The sequence below is a fragment of the Perca flavescens genome, chromosome 16, assembly GCF_004354835.1.
Source record: "Perca flavescens isolate YP-PL-M2 chromosome 16, PFLA_1.0, whole genome shotgun sequence".
Lineage (NCBI taxonomy): Eukaryota > Metazoa > Chordata > Actinopteri > Perciformes > Percidae > Perca > Perca flavescens.
Genome location: NC_041346.1, coordinates 16,539,735 through 16,559,477, shown reverse-complemented (window position 1 = coordinate 16,559,477; position 19,743 = coordinate 16,539,735). Strand labels below are relative to the sequence as shown.

Genomic DNA, 19,743 nt, shown 5'->3' with positions numbered 1-19,743 from the left:
TGTGGTTACCTCTATTATATATTGTAGGTAAACTTAACATCTAAAGCCATAACCCACATGTTGGCAATATTGTTCTGTAAAAGGCATCCCAAATAACCAAAGAGAGTTCATTACTAGCGAGTGGGTGGGTGCGAGGAGCCTGAAGGCAGCACCACCTCAACATGAAACGTAATCCAGAGCACATGCACACTCATTCCATGTGAGCATATATTCCATCAGAGGAAGCCTCACCAAGTCTACCACATTAACCTGTTTAAGTGCTGGACTGAGCAACAAACATTAGTACAGCAGTGGACAGATATCAGAGGTCAACCATCTTTTTACTAAATCTGATCAGCTCTCCTCATCAACACAAGGCATTAAAAAGTTCAGAGCAACTTTGAACTTAAATTCTCTTCAAACCACACATACACTACAAAGAATTTAACATATTAACACAGTCAAAAATATCCTCACAATTCCCAACCACACTATCCACTTCATTCATTTAAGTTTCCTGTCATTTTTCACATAGATGGGCAATATTTATTTGAATTTTTTTCCCCAGTACTTTACAAAGAGTGGTTGATGGAAAAACGGCATTAAATAATTAATTATTCAAAACATCTAAAAGCAGTGAGAAAAAGCTTGGCCCTTGGTCAGTAAAGAGCTAGGAATCACAGCATCACCACCTTGTGGAACATGCTCTTCAATGCATAAATACAGAAATATCTCATTTCAATAAAGAAAATCCCAGTCATTCTGTTTTTGTATTAAACCAAAATCAAAGTTGTCATCTTCTTCCATTGCATTAAAAGAGTAGAAGGAACTGTGAGGAATATTTTAATTGGTTCTGAACTTGTTACATACAACCGCTTGAAAAAATGTAAAAGTATAGTTGAACATCTAGAATATGTACAAATAAATATATAATAATACAACATGAACCAATAAACTCAGAGTGTCGCACAAACTTTGCATGAGTATTTATATTTTCTTTTAAAAACATGTTATACAGCCTGTCTGATGTCCTGCATGTGTTTTAGACAAACAATTCAATTATAGAAATCAATGTTGCTCTAGATGTAAATGCAGCACTTACAGCTCGGTTTACTGCAGTGCCAGATCAGATTACTTTAACTGAATGCACAGATACAAGTCCGATAAAGTGCCAGCAGTAATTTCATACAGGGTTCATTTTGAAACAGGTCACTTTGGTCCATAAGGCAGATGTTTGTTTGTCACCCTGGGAGTTTTGTGTGTGCATCCTCTTCAGTTCCAGAAGGAACATATATTTTTCCTGCAAAGATAAGGAGCAACTTTATTGCAGTGTCATTACTTTATGACTTTGTCCACACCATGCAAAATGCACGTGGACAAAACTTCACACACTCCACAAATACAGTACAGAAAGGTTATTGCATACGGTCTGTGAAAACTACAAAAAGGAACATTATACCATTAGGAGGAACATATCTGCTTTCACATTAATGACAAAACTAATGTCAATTACAAATGTCTGTTGATTACTTAGGTTTTAACATGTCCGAGAGGCTCTGCTGTACCTGCAGTATTTTGTGCCACACTCTTCATGATCCCTGCAGCTGGCACCCACGGGCTTCATGCTGTTCCAACGCCACAGGAGAGAGCGTTTGGTCCGCTGGATCAAACCATTCCAGTCTTCAGGTACAGGCAGTGAATTGACCTGTGAAGGCAAATATAAGATACTTTAAGAATTGTGATGTCCCTCATGACGAGTGCTGATAAAATCAAATTACATAAAAAACCAAAAGACATGATGTTCTGTATTAGCACAAAAGAGAAAGCATACTCTCAGGACATAAACAGTAACAGAAAGTTATTAACTTACCTGAAGCGCGCAGATTAGAGACAGAAGAACTAAGAGAACGATTTTTTCCTGGAGAGTTCTCATGCTGTTGCAGATCAAGTTCAAGAGCGATGCAGTTCTGCAGCGGGGCTGGGGTGCTGTCCCATGCTACTTGTATTAAAGGCTTTAATTGGGTTGGGGAGGAGTTACCCTTTGACAGTTGTGAAAGATTAATTCTCCAATTTGCTATTTTAATGACTAAGGGTGAGGTTGGTCAGAGAAGCTGATCTTAAGTCAGAGCCAAAGATACAAACCTCTATGAACAGTGGTACTTATCAGTTTTATAACAGCAGCCAAAGTCAAAGTTTATCTGCGGGGAGTCAAAGTACACTTTAACCCTGTAATTGAGGACAAATCCACGTCGGAGGTATCTATGTGAAACCTTAAAATGACTGTAGAAATGTATCTATCCACCCATTTACTTCACCTAGAGTCTCCAATTCATCTGAGCTGCATGGTTTGGACGGTGGAAAGAAAACTACAGGAAATCCATGTGAACACATGGAGAACATGAGAAGTCCACATAGAAAAATCAAGGTCCAAGACCCCTGGACCATCATCCTAAAATGTGACCGCTTACCACTAAGCCACCTTACTGTACATGAACGGTCCTCCTCTTGAAGACGGACGTTACATGTGAAGCTAAAGCCAGCAGGCAGTTAGCTTAGCTTACCATAAAGACTTTGACCAAAGTGAAAAAAAAATCCACCTACCTGCTCTTCTAAAGCTCGCTAATTAATATTTTATTTTTGTAAAAAACAACTCTCGGGCATTTAAGCGAATACCAGTACACGCATTTCCCAAAACACTAAACCATTTAACAAAACTCTTCCCTGAATAAAGATTGATAAACAAAAAACAATTTTGAGCTGAAGACTAGCTAAAAAATTGAAAATTAAACAGTCGAGAAACCTTACAGTAGGCGGTCGAGTTGCATTGTGGGTAATGTAGGTGTCAGGTGTTGATGTGAAAGAAGGACGCATGGAATAAAAAAAGACAATATCTCACATTCTGCTGGCTGGATTGCAATTATCATTACTATTATGCAAGTTATTTTATTTTACAGAAGAATATTTCGTGGTAGTTAATTCTCAAATGCAAAAGGGTTAATAAAAAAAAACATTTACATTTTGTAGGTGTCTGCCTTTCAAATACAACAGTTCACAACACTTGCAATGTGTGAAGGAGGAAATACAAACAGGCCTGTAGAGAGAATGTGAAGCACACCAGGTTTATTAAAGTTGTAGCAAATGGCAAGACAATGTACATATGTTAATGTGACCTATTGAAAATACGTTAACAGTGATTACATATTGATTTTACTATGCAGGAGTAGTAGTGTAAACAATAATCTCTGATATATATGAAACACAGACCAAAACAAAATTAACACAAGACAGCCTGTCAGTGAGGTGTGTGAAACAGTGGTTATTCAACCAACAAATTACACATTGTAGTGACATTGTACGTAGTTCTGGACAGAAAATCTTGCCAAACTTCAAATGTAGTTAAAATAATCTGACAAAATGCTGTTTAGAAGTGCAGAATGTAACCATAAAAATAATGTGCAATTCTTAGTGGTTAAAAAGAAAAACGTATAATAATTTTCTATTTGGCAAAATATTTATCAGTAGTGTCACTAGCTAACGCTGTTTCATACACGGATTTTAGCATAATATCAGTAGAAAAACTCAAAATCCCACATTTATGTCTAATTGGAATTAGTGAAAAGAGAAAGAATATTGCATAGCGCTTCACACCATCATGGGACAAGACATCGTACTGCGCACTAGGCAAAAACCTTACCTTTATACTGCTATTGTTGAATTAATACTATTTGGATGTGATTCCACATTATATTATTACATATATCATGGATTATTGGATTTCCACGGAAGGTTACACAGAGTACATGGTTTTTAAAGGAAGCAGAGTTCACTATAGATTCATGACAAAGAATAAAACATTAGGGGCGCCCATATATATATAGAGGTTTACACCACGATGGAGCGGGCCTGGGTTCAACTCTGACCTGCGCCCCTTTGCTGCATGTCATCCCCCCTCTCTCTCCCCTTTCATGTCTTCAGCTGTCCTGTCAAATAAAGGCCCTAAAAATGCTCCAAAAATAATCTTAAAAAAAGAATAAAACATGCGTTTGACTTTGTTATTGACTTTGGTACAATACAAAAATGTGAAATGTTGATGTGAAAAAATGAAGGATATTTGTCTTGCATTAAAACAGCGGTTCTTGTTACTGATGCCTCAAAAATCTGACCACACCGTGCTAAAAATGGATTATTGGCCAATTTCTAAAAACAAACACTGACAGTGTTCCTTCATCACTATTTCAGTTCTGTAGCCATTCATCTTTTGAACACACACACCCACACACACTCACCCACACACCCACACAAATAATGATACAGTATATTTTCACATAAATTCCTGGTAGTTGTATTTGTTCAGAGCGGACTCTCCAGACAATTCAAATTAGATTGTGTAGGAGATTTAAATTACTCAATTCACGTTGTTTCAATCCAATATCCCATATTTGGCAGTAAAAAAGAGAAATATTTAATTTAAAAAAAGAGGGGATTTCAGCATCCTTACAACTGACTTGTAAGTATGACATTAACCCCAACCCTGTAACAAACCTCTTTACTTTGTTTCCTAAAACCATTTGATTTAAAAAACAGATTAAAAGGTGGAATTGTGGTTATTAATGCAAACTATTACTTGGGGGTTAATGGTAAAAAAAAAAACTTCAGATCCATTGAACCCATGAAATGTGGAATTATACTGCAAATATGGCAATACTCCTCCTTTTACATACTGTTTGGTGCTATGATGAGAGCAGGGGCTGTCGTTCAGCTGCCGTGCTCTGAAAAATGAAACCAGATATCAAAATGTTACTAAAATGTAACATTAATATAGGCCATTAATATCCCACTACAATATTATCTCTGAATAATAATATAAGTAATGTTTTAGGTTTGTTTTCTACATGACATGACATGAAATGATTACTCAGTGAATGAATTAGTCAATCAACAGAATAATAATAATAATAATAATAATAATAATAATAATAATAATTCTGATAATCCATTAATCATTAAAGTAGTTTAGTCAAGTAGTAATGGCAGATATTGTCTGGCACAGTTTTTCAAATGTAAAGATTTTCTGTTTTCCTGTATTCTTAATCTTCAATAGCTTATCTATGGATTTTGGACTATTCAGTATCATTTAAACAAAACAATTTATTTTGACATTCCATAGACTAAACAATTAATCAGTTAAAGAAAAATATTATCAACAGATTGATGGATAATGAAAAGAATCTTTAGGTGCAGCTCTAATGACCACACATCCTCATTTAACGTCCATCTCAAGCACTCACCTCGGGGACCTTCTGTCGACACATCAGGAACATGAAGACTCCTCCCAGAACGATGCCTAGACCAATCAGCATGAACGGAATGTTCGCCACGACATTCTGCTTGACAACAATCGCCTTCAGCTTCATGGCTGACGCGTCGTCAATGACAACGCTCTGAGAAGATGGAAGAAGAGCGTGATTAGAGGTTCAGCTCAGCACAACATAAAAACACTGAACAAAGAACACCACCTGAGGTAGAAGAACAATACAATACAATACAATACAATACAATAACATACATACATACATACATACATACATACATACATACGTGTGTGTATGTGTTGTTATTATGCCATTGGATGTCTGTTATTTATGACTAAATGACAAAACTGTTGTGTGTTTTTGTACCTCATTGATATAAACCACAGGAAAGATCACTGTCCTTATGTTTCCTGTTTGACTGAGAAAAAAAAAGAAAGAAAATTATTCACAATAATATACCTACTATTATAATTATGAATTTTTGTTGTCTTTATTAGTAATGTGAACATTCGTCTATGAGTTAATGAATAGATGGTAAAGAGACATTCAGACAACTGTTAATGTCTTCCAACAACTTTCGGTTGTGTGCTGTTCATAGTGTACATTTAGTTTGTGTAAACATAGTTTGACAACATGTAGATCTGTTAGGTCCGGACTCAAGATTATATCAAGATCGGTTGTTCCTTAAGATGCCAAGTAGATGCATAACAAGAGAGCCACAACTGTACAAAAGTCCACTAATAATGATGATGTTGGCAAAATTGCTTTACAGTTCTTACTGGCAACCCGTCATCTACGTTTTCAGTTTCATTAAAGCCAACACGACGACAGTGGGGTTTATGACAAAAGGTGCCGTAACAAGAGACCGATGACGGCAATGAGCCGATTACCTGAAGGTGGGAATTTTCTCGACGTAAACGTTGACCTGGAGCCGCTTCGCTGCTTGCAGGATGATTCCTGTCAGCTGCAAAACCGATTAAAATTTTGTTTAAGACACACTTAACACCACGGACCTGTGTGCAGATGTATACTAACTAGGGGTGCATGACATATCAACTCAATATCGTTATCGCAATATCACGTTGCGCAATATTATATCGAAAGTGTCGCACTAAGTACGCAATATTTTGTTTATTTTGTGGAGCGCTGCGTCTCGTCCGTTGGCTGTGTAGCTTAGTTGTGTTCGATATACAGCCCGCTTGAAACGCTGTAATGATCATCATTTCATGGGCCAGTTACTGTGCCACTTGCACATGTTAGTGCACGTCAGTGCATGGGTCCACTACGTGACAAACCCTATGGAGCGTACCACGTGTGTGCATATTTCGACAGAGTGACAGTGTAAGTGAAGAAATTGATAAAGACAACAAAACGGAACGAATCAGAGAAGCGAAAGAAAAGTTGTATCTAGAGATGGTCCGATACCATTTTTTGCTGCCTGATACCGATTCCGATACCTGAACTTGCGTATCGGCCGATACCGAGTACCGATCCGATACCAGTGGGTCATATATTTTATTATGTTTTAACAACTGTATACTACTATCCCTGTATGGATGTGATATGATTTCTATCTTTGTTGTCGGTCTGGCTCAAGTTAAACTCTTTGTAAAACATGAACAAACACAAACAATGAATGTCGTAGAACTTTCTTTTATTCTCCAGTTTGACAGTCGGTTATAATGGAAAAAGAACCTAAATAAACTACTTTTAACGTAGATTTTCTTTAGGGCTTTATTACGTGGTATCGGATCGGTGCATAAACTCCAGTACTTCCCGATACCGATACCAGCGTTTTAGGCCGTATCGGAGCCGATACCGATACTGGTATCGGTATCGGATACTGGTATCGATATCGGTATCGGAACATCTCTAGTTGTGTCCTGTTCTCTGTATATATTTTATACTGTACAACCAGTAAAACATGTCCCGTTCTGTGAACATGGTCCTTATTTATTTATTTATTTATTCATTCATGTTGGACCAGTCCAATATGACCGTCAGTTGAAATAAACCTTGTGTTGTAAGAAAACTTGTTTAATTTGTTATGAATCTATTTTGATGCGTTTTCTTCGTAACTTTTGTAAATTTACACGTTGAAAAATATCAAAATTAATATCGATATCGCAATATTCATAATCGATATCGCAATATCACTTTTTGTCAATATCGTGCAACCCTAATACTAACACTGTCATTATGTTCAAGATTGTTATGCTGCAAACATTTTTTAGTAAATGTACTTTAATAGCCTGGCTGGCAGAAATGTACATTAATTGCAATTATTTTGCCAATCGCAGGGGGACGCGCAATATTTGTTGCAAAATATGTGTCAAACCATTCTGAATTAAGTATTGTTGTGCTGCAGAGACGTCTCGGCCTACAAATCATATCCTACAGAAAAATCTTTGCTTGGTACAGATCCTTGCAAAAAAAAAATAAATAAAAAATAACACTATAATCATTTAATTTATTTTTATTTTAATATTTTTTTGATGAAAATGATCATTCCTCAAATCATGCAGCCCTACTGTCCATACAACAGATATGTTATCTGCATAAATCTTTTTTTGTAGTTGGTCCAAATGAAAATCACAGGCCTGAAGCTGGCAAAGGAGGTGGTTTGCTCTACCCTGGTTTAAGCCAGTGCTAATGACAGAGACTTTGAACAATCTCAGTAATCTCATGCAGTGGCACAGTACAAATGACAGTGTGCGGGAGGATAAACAGACAAAACAGTAGCTTGTTTACTGGGTTCAAAGATGAATGCCACCACCTCACACATTTGGGCTAATAAAGTTCACATGAATTGGTTTGAAATGAAAGTGTATGTGTCACAGTTGCACGCTGGGTTCGGCAAATTGACTAATTGTTCTGTTGTTTGTTCTTTTATTTAACGTAAATATTAAAAAAGGAGTTCTTTTTTATTTTAACATATTTATGTCTCAACTGTTTATGTCTTTGTAGTCGGTTTGCTTCTTTCAGGAGTATTCTTCATTGATTCCCAGGATTAAAATTACATTAAATCTACGTGTGAGATGCTCAGCAACACATTGTGCTCCTGGAAGTGTTTTTTGCCAGTCTGCTTCACTTTATTATGGATTTACCACAGGACAAGTTATTACAGTATTACACATGATAAGAGCTGTAAGGAGCTTATCTTTGGTGACAGCTCCGTTCCACCTCTGGTTAATCTTTAACCACTGCCTCGTGTGTAACCACTGGCTAACGGTCACAAAGCTGAGATAGTTCATCAACTAGTGGTAAACATGAATGTCGTCTTGGTGCAAAGTTTTAAACACAAAAGTTTGCATATCAGCTTCCTACATTGCAAAAAAAAATTCTGAAAAAGGAATCATGTTAACAACATGAGGGTGTAAAGTAAAGAAAAGCTTTTAAAACAACGTGTACACAAATAACATCTTTAAAAGCTCCGCTCAGAAATAGGTTTTGCTTACTGTTGCTTCACTCGGAACCTTTCACGGTGCAGAATGATGTATGAGCAGAGATTGACACTAGAAGTGTTTTCAAATTAATCTGTAGAAGACCAAAAGTTTGAAGTGGTAACTTGAAACCTCCACTGCACACACGCACGCACGTTATTTTTTACATATCGGGGATTTTTCAGTGAGAGACACTGAGTAGATGTAATTATAAGAATGTTAAACTAGTTAATTTAACTTTTTAAAATACCAGACACAAAGTTGTAATCCAAGGCAGCAGAATCTTTTAATGTGTCTTAAAACCGGTCTTTAAAGATTAAAGTAGAAATTCCTACCGGATTGATAACAATCGTAGTCTGGTGCTCCTCCTTCTTAGGCCTCATGCCAAATACATCCTGAACATATTTCTCATCTGCCTGGTAGAAGTGTGGTGGAGACATTATGATGGGAGCTCCTGGACACACAAACAGATTCAGTTAGAATAACATTATGAAAGATACTTAGCAGAGCAGATTCAGAAAAAATAAACAGTTTGTGATGAAACATCTCTTAAAGAACATTTCCCTATGTGACACAATGAGACGTTCCTCTGGTCATTCATACAGAGAGAGGGAACGCTAACCCCACCGACAGTCCTCCTCAGTGGGTAATCGGATATCCTCGCAAGATTCGGAACGTCAGCAGTGACACGTTGTGAACTACTCCCCGGTGAGTTTTAACTGTTTTGGTCCACAAATGCTCCCACACTGCCGATTTAATGTCAGTTCCACATTTACATGTTACAGCTCTTCTTCTCAACGCACTCACACGCAAAATAAACCAGCGCCTTGCGAGATTTCACCGTATACACGAATGTGACTCGCAAGATTCGTTTTGACAGGGCAACAATGCAGGAATCAGGACACCACAGATATCGTAGTTTCTACACTTCTTACGGTTATGAAACTGTAACGTAATGTAACCGTGGTTATGGCAAAATTGGTTCATCCCGACATCCCTACTTCCTACCTTGTTTACATAGGCTGACATTCAGCACACCAGAGCCTAGGCAATTTCCAGTAGGGACACAGAAGCCTGCGTTGGCTGGGTTCACGGTATGATTGGCAAACACCTTGCTCGGGGGACTGAAGAGATACCCAGGGATCCCCTTCACTGTCACATCCTCCTCATACAGAGCGTACAGAGACCTTGGAAACAGAGTCAGATGCTAGTTAATCTTTGCAGGCACAAATCAATTCTGTAAAGCTGGAAAGGCAACAAGGGTGGGGGTTTTGCGCTCATTTTGTTCATGAGCTATGTGGTAAGCTGATTTACTGAAAACCTGCACAGCACATACAGGTTTTACCAAAAGGGTTTAAAAGGTTGTGCTAACATGTTACTACCTCATAAACCTCAGCTGTCTGTCCTGCACTCTCAGTTCTGATGTATGAACCCTCAAAGAGAGTGGATATTAGTTGTTTAAAGCAGCACTAAATAGGTAGTAAGCTAACAGTGACCTCATTCAAGAGGCCAAGACTGACCTGCCATGCACCCAGCAAAGCTAAACTGGTATATCCAGACACGAATAATGCTGAGGGAAAGGCTTGGGAAGACATTATTAGGATGATTGAGGGGAGAGCCATTTCACTAGCCAACTCAAGCCAGGGAGATAAGACCAGAAAAAGAATGACTCCGTAAAAAGGAAGCAGAAAGCAACACTTCATTTTATATCACCTAAAGCTGAAAAAGTCAGCTGTGCTCAATAGGCAACCAAACAAAATGAAAGGCAAAATGCATTGTCTTGCCTAAAAAAAATTCAAACCGTTGAAAGAAAGAAAATCAAAACAAATCCCCACATTAACTAAGAAGGACTTTAAGCTAATAAAGAAAAGCCAGAATGAGAACTCAAATGGGGTCAAATGTGAAAGCTCACGTGACTCAATGTTTCTTGCTTTTAAACAGCCCAAGATATTTGGGAATCATCTGCTTCATCTGAACATGTATAGACAAATATATATATATATATATATATATATATATATATATATATATATATATATAATGATTTGTTGCATGCCCAATTACATTTGTGGAACATATTTAGTCTCCCAGCAGCACGGTCTTTAGACATCTGTAAATCACTTTGCAGTCTACTCACCTGCACAGGTCAGAGGAGAACATGTAGAGTGTCTCATTTTTGGTGATGACTGGATGGAAAGATGCTCCGTTGGTTCCATTGATCATATTGCACTCATCAGATGACCACCAATTCAGCTTGCTGCAAGCATACACACAAAAAAATTATATTGGTAATGCTTTTTTTTGTTTTTATATCAGACTTTCATTTATGAATTTAAAAACCCAGGAGTTTTGGGCATTAATCATTTAAGTCAGTTTAAGTGAAGGACTACTAACTAATTTGTTAGGCAAAACATATGTTGTTTAGATGATTTAAATAGTGTGGGCTTGAAAAGGCTTGGTAAACCCTGCTGCTCCTTTTCCTGAACAGCAGTCCTTTGTGCGTTTCAGAAATAGTTTGACATTTTGGTCTTTGTGCTAAGATAAGCTAACCTCTCCTAGATGTAGCTTTGTGTTTAACTGATAAGAGAGTGGCTCCAATCTTTGTATACAAATCAATATGTGTATTGCCTCATATCAACTGTGATATGACAATGTCAGAAAAAAAGAAATAAATAAAAAGGATTTGCCTGTTTGGTAATCATACAATCAATTGTGTAATCCAACTCTCATCCATTTAAACTGCATGTAATCAATGATTCTCACTGAGTGGATTTACAGAGCAGGAGATCATTGTCATTTATTAGCTGGAGGTGAGAAAAGACAATAACCTTTCACCGTTCCATGTATCCACTCTGGAAAAGTCCTTGTAGTTTTGCTGTCCAGTGAAGAAGACATAATCACCATCGTTGGAAGCATTGGTCTATAGGAAAAAGAGGAATGTTTAAAAAAAAATCCCACACAAGAAACTTTTCTGCGATTATAAAAATAATAAACTTTCTGTGCAATTATCCTATATATTTTCAAACTCCAGTCTGTAAAAAGTGTACAATAGTATATTAATATGCTTAAATGAGACCTTATAGAAGAGTCCGAAAACATCATCCAGATCGGGTTTTAAAGTTCTGAAGGCTTTGAGCAGGCCGTCTTCATAACCCCACAGCAGCTCTCCCACTGTGTGGGTGGTAAACAGGCCTTCCCCGGTGCCCTTCATGTAGGAGGAGATCAGATTGGCAAAGAAAGCCTGGTCCTTGAATTGCTCCATCACCGTCTACCAGGAGAGAGAAGGGACGACAACCTGTTGTGTAACGCGCTGATAGCATAAGCGCCTACAATTAAACTATTTAATTTCTGTTTCAAATAAAGTTGAATAAAAAAATAAAAAAAGTGAATTAAAAAGGTTATAAACATAACTTTTTTTATTTTACTCTTTTGTGGCTGCCAAAATCATCTAATAGCTTTTTGGGGAGGGGAGTCAGTGATTTATTGTACATTATGGAATAATAGCTGTACTGTATACTTTATTAATCCCGCAAGGGGGAATTACAATTTTAACCTGTGAGTTTGTTGTTACTCCATATGGTGAAGCACTTCTTATTTGTTTTAAAAGCAATGTTACTCATTGTACTTACATGGAAGACATATTAATCAATTGATTTTTGATATCTTACTTTAAAAATATTACGCAGTACTAGTGAGGTTACGTTCTATGCTGAGGCTTCAAAGCATGTGTCGAGAAATCCCAGAAGTTTTCCGTGAAGCGTGTATCGAGGCTTGTATCGTTTTAGCCAAATGACATCATTGATGACATCTGAAGCCTCGCTGCCTGTCCATAACACATAACTGGTTTAGGAAGTGGTTTGAATCTACGTGGTTTTAGTACACATCCATGATCTACACCAGCACATTCACTGCCCTCTGCCCAGTTAAACCACTTTCCAGTTTTAGAATACTAATATTGCCTCGGCTGCTATTATATTATGACCGAATGACTGATTTGCACACATTGACACATTCCTCTCAAGGCAATCCGTCTATCAACTTTGTTATCAACTGGTATTGCTAACAATGGCTAATCTGGATAGAGCAAACCCCACTGTGAAATCCGATCTGTTTTAATGGAATCCGGTCAACTTGAGTGTGACGTCATTCCCAGCCCTGGCTTCCGATTTCCGAGGTAAATGGAACACACTTCTACACTAGCCAAAACATCTTGATCGCCCCCTGCTGGCAGGCTGCAGTATAGGTCATAATTCCCCTCCATGTCAGTTGGTGGGACATGGCTCAAACTGAAAAGTCAATGTACATGTCAAATAATTTTTTCCCAGAGATGGTTTCTGTCATATTGGTAGTTCTTATCACACTGTTAGAATTAGTGTTCATTTTTTTGATCAGTTTGGTTTTCATTAGTTATTTTATGCTATTAAAACAGGGTGAAACGTCATGATTGACAGCTGTGACTACTCGCGATTGATGGGGCGGGTGTATGTGCGGGACTTGGATACTGCAGCTCCACCGCCAGAGCACTACTGCACAGACCCTGTACAAGATGGCAGCGCCGTATCCGTGATATGTTGGCTCATTTTTGTACAGTGGGAGGAAGTGGAAACGCGTTGATGTTTTACAGTCTATGATTCTAACACCACTCACCATTGCAGGGATGTTGACTGTCCTGATGAGGTCACTCTCTGGACCTCGGGACATGTTACGCTGGAATATGTAGGTCTTAGTGTTGACAGCTGCTACTTTAGTGCCATTATCATGGAAGTCCACTTGCTCCATAGGCCGGTACTCTCTGAGTAGAAAAATATAGAACCAACAGGGTTAAGGCCGTTTTATGGTTCTGCGGTGGCTCCACACAGAGCTTTCGCCATAGCCTACGTAAGTGACCTGATGTTTATACTTGTGCGCTGGTGTGTGTGCGTCGACCCGGCATATGTGTGTGTGTGGAGTGTGTTAGAGCAAGGGAGAAGTGATAGAGTGACGGCGATTAGCTTTGTTTCTCTCACGATGAGTCTAGAGTCACAGTGAGAGAAACAAAGTGTCTCCCCTGTGTTTTCTGACCACGGTGGGAAATACGTAGAAGGAAAAGTTAACCCTCTCCTTGATTTCATGTTGTTTTTGGAGTAGGAGAACCAGGAAATGAGTCAGGGGAAACACAACGCTACCAAGCCACAGCCTAGCGACATATAGATCGCTGTGACGTGTAGTTAAATTTCGAGAGGTGCAAGTCAGGCTACGGTGTAGGCTATGGCGTAGGGTAGATGCAGAGGGGTCTGCGGGGGTATGCCGTCGATTTGACGCAGAAGCATAAAACGGCCTTTAAGGTCAAAAGTTAACGGTTGATAGTTCTGTGTTACAGTGCTGCAGCCAAAAGTTTTTAGAGAAAGAAAAACCTTTAATAAGGTTTCCAAGAATCTTACATTAACTACACATGCAGTATCTGCATCTCAGACTGCAAAGAAAAGGCTATTGTTAAATAATAATAAAGTTCTGTATTAAAAAAACATTTATTTGTCTTAATTATAGCATAATACAGTCATTTTCTTTCATGACTCACATTCATGTGACTGACAAAAAAAAAAGAAAACACATCCTTGATGGTGTTGTGCAATAGTGAGTGCTGCTGTGATGCACTTTCTGGACAAATTAAACTCTCCTCCACAGAAGGGGAATCTCAACTGTTTTAAACAACCGATTATAATCTTCTTGTAACTTAAAACATATATATGTGAATGTGTAGGTAAGGAAATTACTAATAACGGCCTTTTCTCAAAAACTCCACATGAGGTGCCTCAAACTGCTCCAGTGTAACTGATCATTTGTGACCATCTGGTTCAGCTTCCAATGAGACTGTAAAGCTGTACAGTGCTGAAAAATATAAGAAAACCATCTCATGTATGTGGTAAGTGGTTCACAGGGTTATTTAAGGTAATGGAATGGCAAATAAAACTGTTTTCCAACCATTATGTTAAAGAACTGCCTTTTGACAAAGTAAAGAATAAAGAAAAAAAATATCTCAGCTAGACAAATTGGCATTTGTACAAAGCTACTGTGTCCGTCTGTGTTAATAGACAAACAAGCTGCCTCAAGCTAGCCAGAGACAGGACCACACTAACAGCTCTCTGCTTCTGTCTCTGCAAGATGACATGGACATTTTTGAAAAGACAATAATTTAGCAATGGCAGAAACACAAATTATATTTTGTCCACTATTTACAGTAGGTACTTTGTCGTACTGAAAATTGCAGCAAAATGCACAAACCATAAGTGAACGTGAGGTTTTCACAACAAGATGTACTGTATTCACACGATTCATGTAAACCTAAATTAACTGGTAAACATTGTTACTGTAATTCTTTTAACACCTTCAGGGAATGGCAATTATTCTTTCAAGTCAAGAATACCACTCAAAACTTCAAAACTATCTATTTTAATAATTCTTGATAGATAGATTTGTAGACTTATATTCTTACATTATGTATTATAGTGTATAATGTATTGCTTGGGCATGTTTTGCTTTCATGTGCACCACTGACCTGTGCATCTTTGGGTCCTTTCCTTCCTCTTTGTGTTTCACTTAATCTAATCATCAGCTTGTTAGCACCTTTCTACTTTGAAAGGTGAAAGACATAGTTTCCATTGTGTGAGCTGTAGTAAAAAAAAATTTACTGACGACAATTTGGCTTATTCCGTTTATTTCCATTCATGCATGATGTTAAAAGTTTGGAAGGAGGGATCTTTATTGCATTGGCATTTGCGTCCCCTTCCTTTGATCCACGTTTTTTTGAATAGATGACTAACGTTAGAGAAGTAAGAGTAAAGTCTTTCTCCTTTTGCTCTCTCACCTGTATGTATATGGTCCAATCTCAATCACAGCAGGCCGATCCCCATCCAGCACCTCCATGGGGTTGGTCAGATTAAAGAAGTAAAACTGCATGTAAATAGGGGCCGGTGGATTCTCCCAGGCCTCAAATGCCTCTGTGCCATTCTTCAAAACTACTTCCTAAGGGGGACAAAGAGCAGTGGTACAGTTGAGAAAAATGTGAGACTTCAGGTGCAAATATGCTGATGACTCAGTTGCCCTCAAACCATATGACAAACGCTACTGCAAGTGGTGAAATCACCATTTGGATTAGCAGTCATCATATGGCATTTAATTGTGTTAATGCTGATTCAACAGCATTCATAGTATTGTTATTGGATTCTTTATTCTTGAACTTTCTTTGGTCGCCTCTAACTTCTGCATACAGTCAGCTACAAAAACCATTCAAATATCAAAATGTTCAGCTCTTTAAGCACATGATGGGACTTGAACTTTTTTTCTGCTATTTATACTTGTTAAAATATGAAGCTTTTTTCAATTTTCTTTTTTTTTTTTACATTAAAGTCAATGGAGCAATCTTCAAATCCTCTTCAGGCTTCTTTCTTTTTGAAATGCTACTCCTACATACTTTTACCTACAGACGACAAACTTTAAACTTCTCACAAAACCTTAAGCTATTACAATAGTACTCAGCTTCATGATATCTTTGACAGTTTTTGTGGTATCACTGTTAAAGTTTAGTGTTTCATACAGGCTTTTTCTGTGCTTACAATGGAGTAAGTAAGTATCACATGACTTAGTGGGTTGTGACATCACTAGAGAGGGAAGCCTTGGAAAATAGTCTTAAAACCTCTATAACTTGCTCTCACGTCCACAATATTTACTTGTCATATACAAACAACACGTCAAAATGTAGCTATTCTTGTCTTTTTTCAGCCAATGTGCTCATTTAAGCAATAGGCCTCATAGTTTTTGAATTAGCTGCCTCAAAGCAACAAGCTACCCTCTTCTCCTTATTATCCACTGCAATGCTATTTACCTTTAAAAACATCTGAAGAGTTTTATACAACTTATAAATTCCATTCATACTTTTTGAAAATATTGAATATATATTCATTCAAATTAAAGCTGGCAATTCAGTTAAGCATCGGCTTTTACAAAAACATTTATACAATGTTAGTATTATTCAACTTTTTAAAGACATTCATATTAATTAGAACCATTTCCAAATTTCCTAAAACTTCACTTTTTTCTATTCTCACTGCTTTACCTTCTTCTTACGCATTACAGCCAGCAATCTAGTTTAGCTTTAACTTTTACAGCATTCACAAGCATTTTCTGCAGAAAATGCATTTTCTAGTTCACATTAAAAAATGTTAGGCCAATGGACCTTTTTCACAGCAGACATTTGGACTCGTCATAGTAGGAAAAGCACAGCTGAAATTGATAACCTTAACGATGGCTCAATTCCATCAAGTGTCCCAGTAAGCTATTTCAGTGAGTCAGCATGCACAATACCAGGGCCTCTCCTAAGTGGAATGCAGCCATCAATAATGGTTTTGAATACACCTGTGCTTTTTCTACTATGACATGTCAACATGTCTGCCGTGAAAAAGGTCTAAGGTGAGGATATCATAAAGCGGAAAAAAGAATAACTGTGAAAACGATACTTAGATACAGGTGTTAGATTTGAAAATGTAAAACAAAGAGTTCATGCGAATGCTAGCGAAATACAAAAAAATGATCAGATAAGTTCTTTAATTTCAAAGTTTAAGCTAATGCAATAATATAGCATACCCCTACCCCGCCCAAAACCGCTACATAACGCTTGTTCATTAAACTGGCTAAATGATTGTCTATGACAGTATTGGCAGAAGCCTAAATAAATTGCATTCCACAAGCAATTCCAACAAACATATGAAACTCCGAGGCGAAATCGAAACACAGCAGGCTGTTTGCTAGTTGGTGAAATCAAGCTAGCTAACTTAGTTAAGTTAGCATTAAGAGACACCAAGATGTCTAACGTTAACGCCTGTTATAAAATGTTAGCCAGAAACAAATGTTTAAACGTACCTTCTCAACCACCGACTGTACCAAATGTGTAAACACGTTAGACAAGACCAAAGCAATACCCGAGATCAGAAGTAGTATAGAAAAAACTCCGGTGCTGTAAATGCAACAAGACTTCAGTAGCATGGTGAAACAGCAAACTGATATATCTAAGGACAGTAACGTTAGCTCTCAGTGACATTAGCCACTGTATGTGTGTGAGTGCTGTTTTTGTTTTGATGGCCCACTGCATTCAGCCAGGAATTCTCGGTGAAGCAAAGCTACGCATCCGGAATGAAATACTTCCCTATTACCACTTCCGCTTTCTTCGACAGTCGACGGCTTCCTGGAGCATGCAGCCGTGACGAATTACACTACACTGATATATTTGAAATTGCCCATTTAATGCAAGTTGCAATCTTAAATGCTAATACGTGACAGTGCTATTATAACTATTATTTAGTGGCAGATTATATGGTAGACAAAATAATGGTAGACAAAATAAATAATGCTTTTCCGCGTTAGCTGGTTGTTGAAGGCCAAAAGTAGGGAAAATATCTGTCTTACATATAAAGACTCTTTGTTATTAATCGCATGACAATGACGTCATTCATTAAACCTCAGTCTTTTCTGGACCATTTTGTTTCAAACTAGCCTATGATTGAAACATGAAATGTAAGCTTTTATGTGTGCAATTAAATACAATCCAACAGTTGGAATGTTAGCATAGCCATGTTGAAATTCAGGTTATTTGATTGTTAACAAAACCCAGAGAAGTCATTGCATCATGTTATCTGTGTCTTTAAAAATTAAAAAGAAGAGTTTGTGTAGGTTTAAGACTGTGAAAATAGGTCTGGCAATGCGAGACTGCTACCAAAGTGGCCCTCAAATGCCTCATATTTAGTTTTCAGCAGTTGGTTTGTAGTAATTTTATTAACTATTTTGTTTGCCAATATGCACCCCTTATGCAAGATATCCATTATAAGGCCATCCAGGTGGGTCCTGCATTATAACGTGTCTTGGCTATATGCCTTGTATAAGGGCCCACAATGGTGTTTTAAAAAAAGAGGTCAATGGAGGCCTACCCCTAGCAGGTAAATCCAACAATGACAATTTTACTTTCACCAATTTTATTCAACTTCCCCGTACCTACAGTAATCCCTACATTTTAAGGGTTCAAATACCCTTGAGCAATTGAACTCAATTACCTTGAAATGTTTCGTGACCAAATAATAAATACCGGTAGTTTACATAGGCCAAGAACAAGTCAAATATGTTCTCACATATGCAAATATATAGCCTGTATTTGATGGTATATGACAGTTTTTTGTGAAGATACATTTTAGCTACTTTTAGAAAGAAAAAAATACCTACTATTTATTATTAAAACATTATTCATATTACAGAACAACAATGTAGTAAATACCTTTTTCACTAGGTGTCACTATCTTGACATTTACCAAGACTTCATGCCGCTGCCTACATTCTTTGTTGGCCCTTAAATGGTAGTATGGGTATTGGAACGCAGGATATAGCCTACCTGTTGAGTCATATAAAAGGGGCCACACCTTGACTAAGCAGACTAGGAGCAAGCGTCAGCGTCTCTGTGTCACAGTGTCTTTTTTTGTTCTTGTTTTCCTTTCTCTGGTTGTTTAGGCATACATTCTAAAATTACACAATTTCGAAGATAGCTTACTGCTCATACTCATTTAGGAAATATGTTCAGATATGCCAGGACAATCTGAATAGACCACCAGACGGTATATAAATGATTGTATACTGAAACAGACATTGGCTGTAAATTGAAACATTTGAACATGCCTTTAAATAATAGTTTGGGTAATTATTACACAGTGAGGTAGCCCAAGTCATTATCTCATCTTACGAAATAGCATCAACATTACAAGCTTAAGCTCAGACACGTTCTTACCTGCTTTGATACGTTTCATTGCAGTGCTGTTGTGACACAAACACATATTATCAACATGACTTCTTTGTTTTGCTGTTTCTCAACCTTATACACACTGATTTTAAACTTGAAGACCAGTTAAAACAGTATGCGTAGCCTACTACACAGCCTGTTAAAACCGTTGAATTGTGTCTGTGGATCCAGAGAAGCTTTGTCAAGTCTGAGATGC

At 37.6% G+C, this 19,743-nt stretch overlaps 2 protein-coding genes across 2 annotated transcripts; both read right to left on the bottom strand.

Annotated features, from left to right (window-relative positions):
* Positions 1 to 951: 951 nt before the first annotated feature.
* LOC114571535 (liver-expressed antimicrobial peptide 2) lies at positions 952 to 2,085 on the bottom strand. The gene is made up of 3 exons (XM_028602528.1): positions 1,850 to 2,085; positions 1,545 to 1,684; positions 952 to 1,279 (listed from the first exon to the last, which is right to left on the bottom strand). The coding sequence occupies exons 1-3, from the start codon at positions 1,910 to 1,912 to the stop codon at positions 1,252 to 1,254; spliced, it is 231 nt and encodes a 76-aa protein (XP_028458329.1). The 5' UTR covers positions 1,913 to 2,085; the 3' UTR covers positions 952 to 1,251.
* A 1,954-nt stretch (positions 2,086 to 4,039) lies between these two features.
* Positions 4,040 to 17,942, bottom strand: scarb2c (scavenger receptor class B, member 2c). Its single transcript, XM_028601959.1, has 12 exons — positions 17,630 to 17,942; positions 15,579 to 15,736; positions 13,382 to 13,526; positions 11,811 to 12,002; positions 11,563 to 11,654; positions 10,872 to 10,991; positions 9,743 to 9,921; positions 9,070 to 9,188; positions 6,182 to 6,255; positions 5,658 to 5,709; positions 5,268 to 5,420; positions 4,040 to 4,748 (listed from the first exon to the last, which is right to left on the bottom strand). Exons 1-12 carry the CDS (start codon positions 17,750 to 17,752, stop codon positions 4,710 to 4,712), a joined length of 1,446 nt encoding a protein of 481 aa, XP_028457760.1. The 5' UTR covers positions 17,753 to 17,942; the 3' UTR covers positions 4,040 to 4,709.
* Between the last annotated feature and the right edge of the window lie 1,801 nt (positions 17,943 to 19,743).

Excerpts from the sequence above, each read along its gene's own strand:
- LOC114571535 (XM_028602528.1), bottom strand. The coding sequence starts at position 1,912 with ATGAGAACTCTCCAGGAAAAAATCGTTCTCTTAGTTCTTCTGTCTCTA. Across the intron at positions 1,685-1,849 it reads CTCTAATCTGCGCGCTTCAG|GTCAATTCACTGCCTGTACC; the intron begins GTAAGTTAATAA and ends TTGCCTTCACAG. Across the intron at positions 1,280-1,544 it reads TGTGGCACAAAATACTGCAG|GAAAAATATATGTTCCTTCT; the intron begins GTACAGCAGAGC and ends TTATCTTTGCAG.
- scarb2c (XM_028601959.1), bottom strand. The coding sequence starts at position 17,752 with ATGCTACTGAAGTCTTGTTGCATTTACAGCACCGGAGTTTTTTCTATA. Across the intron at positions 15,737-17,629 it reads TACAGTCGGTGGTTGAGAAG|GAAGTAGTTTTGAAGAATGG; the intron begins GTACGTTTAAAC and ends TGTCCCCCTTAG. Across the intron at positions 13,527-15,578 it reads ATTGGACCATATACATACAG|AGAGTACCGGCCTATGGAGC; the intron begins GTGAGAGAGCAA and ends TTTTCTACTCAG.